Source organism: Cherax quadricarinatus, unplaced genomic scaffold (assembly GCF_038502225.1).
Source record: "Cherax quadricarinatus isolate ZL_2023a unplaced genomic scaffold, ASM3850222v1 Contig2314, whole genome shotgun sequence".
Lineage (NCBI taxonomy): Eukaryota > Metazoa > Arthropoda > Malacostraca > Decapoda > Parastacidae > Cherax > Cherax quadricarinatus.
The window spans coordinates 20,001-23,217 of NW_027197340.1; the positions used below are offsets into that span (position 1 = coordinate 20,001).

The 3,217-nt window shown below is 36.6% G+C and overlaps 1 protein-coding gene across 1 annotated transcript; it reads right to left on the reverse strand.

Annotated features, from left to right (window-relative positions):
- Positions 1-921: 921 nt before the first annotated feature.
- On the reverse strand, positions 922-2,659 carry LOC138851831 (cuticle protein AMP1A-like). Its single transcript, XM_070081319.1, has 3 exons — positions 2,535-2,659; positions 1,452-1,711; positions 922-1,272 (listed from the first exon to the last, which is right to left on the reverse strand). Exons 1-3 carry the CDS (start codon positions 2,541-2,543, stop codon positions 1,044-1,046), a joined length of 498 nt encoding a protein of 165 aa, XP_069937420.1. The 5' UTR covers positions 2,544-2,659; the 3' UTR covers positions 922-1,043.
- Between the last annotated feature and the right edge of the window lie 558 nt (positions 2,660-3,217).

Below are 3,217 nucleotides of genomic sequence, written 5' to 3' on the forward strand. Positions count from 1 at the left end.
TATATATATATATATATATATATATATATATATATATATATATATATATATGTATGTATATGTATATATATATCAATGAAATCACGAAACAAATTATTTTAAATCATTTACCAAACTGCGGCAGGCCAGGACTCGACCCTACGAACTTTATACCGCCTCCAGAGACAGCACAATGTACGCATCGCTTACCACTTGAGCCAGCGATCCTACAGAAATCACGCATGCAGCTGAGCTACATGTTTTTCTCGTGATCCGAGGACATTCGTGGCAGAGGTATCTCGAGGATTAAATTCAGCCTCTTTCTCTGATTCTTAACAGTCATTTTCCTTCTAATGAGGAAATATTCCAGCTTAATTTCTGTTTTGGATTTCTACTATGTAGTTTTTTATTTAGTATGCTTTCTTTCATTCATTATGTAGTAAACTGATTTTTAGCCCTGATGTGTAGTTCTTCTGTGTGTGTGTGTGTGTTTGTAAATAACTGTGAATGTGTGTGTGTAAATCTTCGTGTGTGTGTGTCTGTAAATAATTGTGAATGTGTGCGTGTAAATATTCGTGTTAGTTACCATTTTGTCCTAGGCACATGTCGATTAGACACTAGGCCTGTTGTATATGTGTGCGTGTGCGTGTACTCACCTAGTTGAGGTTGCAGGCGCGTGTGTGTGTGTGTGTGTGTGAACAAAAGACAGTGCTAGAGCTGGCATGGACCAGAGGAATACTAGTCATAAAAGAAACAATTGTTGGCCGTTCTGAAACAGCAGTATTAAGCAATAACTAGTGGGGCAGTTGCATATGTAATTATATATTTACTTGTAGCTTCTGAAAACTCTCAGTTCACTACAGTTTCTCTGTAGCAGCTCTTTTAGTTAAAGTACAGTTAAAATTCTAATTTACTTATGTTGTATGAAAAATAAAAACAAAATTGCTCATGAGATTTTTTTATTTAAGTAATATAGCCATTTATGCAATATCTGCTGTAAATGTGAGGTAAATAAATTACGGTCTACAGGATTTAAAAATTTTAACTGATCATCACGTAGAGTGTTACTGAGGGACTGCGTATCTGTCAGATAGTGAAGAGGCAGAAGCCCTGACTTCAGCAGCAGCGAGGGCAGCGTCCTCCTCAGCAGCCTTAGCGATCTGGTCCAGTACAAACTGAGGAATTGGATGGGGAAAAGTAGGAGCCACAGGCAACCGGTCAGATTCTGGCTGGAAACCGTTTTCGTCAGCGACAAACTTTAGTTCCACTTGTGTTCCGTCAGCAGCAGGGTACCTGTGAGAGAATTTACATATCAATAGTAAATAACCAACAGGAAAGCATAAGAGCATGAATTTAAAGCAACTGACGAAAAGTACTGTCTAGACTATAATTACAAGTATTCTTTCCTTAGCATTATACATACATATTTTTCGTTAATATTTTTTTTGGATTTAATGAGTAAAAATACTTACGAATATTTCCCAGAACTCACAACAGCACCATCTGGACCGTCAGGTGAGCCGGACTGAGAGAAGATAATGCCATTACCAGTCTCCACATCAAAGCTGTATCTTCCATTTTCATCTTGGACACGCTCGTCCCTTAAGATGGGCACCACTTCCTCGCTGTCAAAGGATACAGCCCTGAAAGAGGAGGCAGGAGCTCCGTAGGTCTCTGGAAGGAAGTGCTCGGGTGCAGCGACAGCCACAGAGACCCAAACAGCGATGATCAACTGAAAGAAATTAGGGATCTTTAAGGAAAGGTCGAGGGGAAAAAATGAATACATTATATAGTTTTTTCTTGTTCAATGATCAGGAAAAAGATTATTATACATTGTTTAATGAACAAGAAAATGGATATTATGTATATTACAAGGATATTACTACGAATATTATATTACATGAAAGCGTTTCCTCCTTTTCGGGTCACCCAACGTTGGTGGATGACAACCAGTATGTTAAACAATAATAATAATAATAAATATTTTTAAAAATAAATGAAAAAATGTTAGAAATCCAAAACACTATTTTTAATGACGAATGGAAGCTACATAAAAATTTAACTAGAAATTACACGTGATATTTCTTTGGAGAAAGGATGCCAACATTGAGAAAAATCCTAAGGTGAACGGAATGCCGCACAATTTCAGCTTGTAACTTAGGAATTACTCGGCAGACTGAAGGCAACCTTGGCTGCTGGCTAAAATTTAACAGTTCTCTTAACATTCGTTATATTTTCTTCATAAGGGTTCCGTTCCACCATTGTTCAGTGTTAAATACACTTATCTTTATATACCTCTTGTAGCAGTAAATGTTGCACACACAGCAGTTTTATTACTGTAGTGTTTGAATTTATAGAAGACGAAGATTCTATCATCATGATGTGTAAAATTGATCTAATCATCTACAACAAAGTTTGATTAAACTTTATAAATACTGAATGATTACCCTTAACATAGAATAATCTGTACTATAACCGACTGTTCACGAATACATTGGAGGGAAGTGTTTCACTGTACGGACTGAGCTAGAGAGGAAGCCAAGGAGTACACTCACAAACTTCATGTTGGGAGGGTTGGGTAGCAACTGGTGCCTGGGGAACCTTGGACGCCACTTATATATGGGTGAGCTTGCGCTCTGCACCACTTGCTACGGTTGACCTGTCCTTGATACGTCTTCACTAGCCCTTCACTGGCGAAGGCTTTTCAGTTTCCTCTTATCTTTTTATCCATGGTTATTTCAAGCGTAAATTGGTACGAATATTGCTCGGAGAATTATTTTAGAATTTGGGGAGATTGTCTTTTGCTTTATCGGGATTTTTAGAAAATCATTAATTTTCCCTACTTTATTCAGACTTAAAACCTTTCCACTAATAGTTTTTAATATGTTTATTTTCTTATTAATTTTGTGCATTTACATATTATAAAATGAATAAAATTAATTTATAAGAACTCTTTTTAACATTTCATCAATAACAACAAAAACAATAGGTTACAGTATGTAATTCAAACAAGAAAATACAAGAAAAATATATCTGTCGCTTACCGAAGAAGGTTACTTCAGAATGAGGGTAGATACATCTATAATTAATATATATCCATAGTGGTCATTAGGTAAGGTTAGGTTAGGTTAGGTTAGGTTAGGTTAGGTTAGGTTAGGTTAGGTTTGTCAGGAAACAGGAAAAGTGTTTCGTGACTCAGGTCTTAGTCAGATGATGACCCACCGTTGGAGCTTTAGGT

Excerpts from the sequence above, each read along its gene's own strand:
- LOC138851831 (XM_070081319.1), bottom strand. Across the intron at positions 1,273-1,451 it reads GTGAGTTCTGGGAAATATTC|GTACCCTGCTGCTGACGGAA; the intron begins GTAAGTATTTTT and ends ATTCTCTCACAG.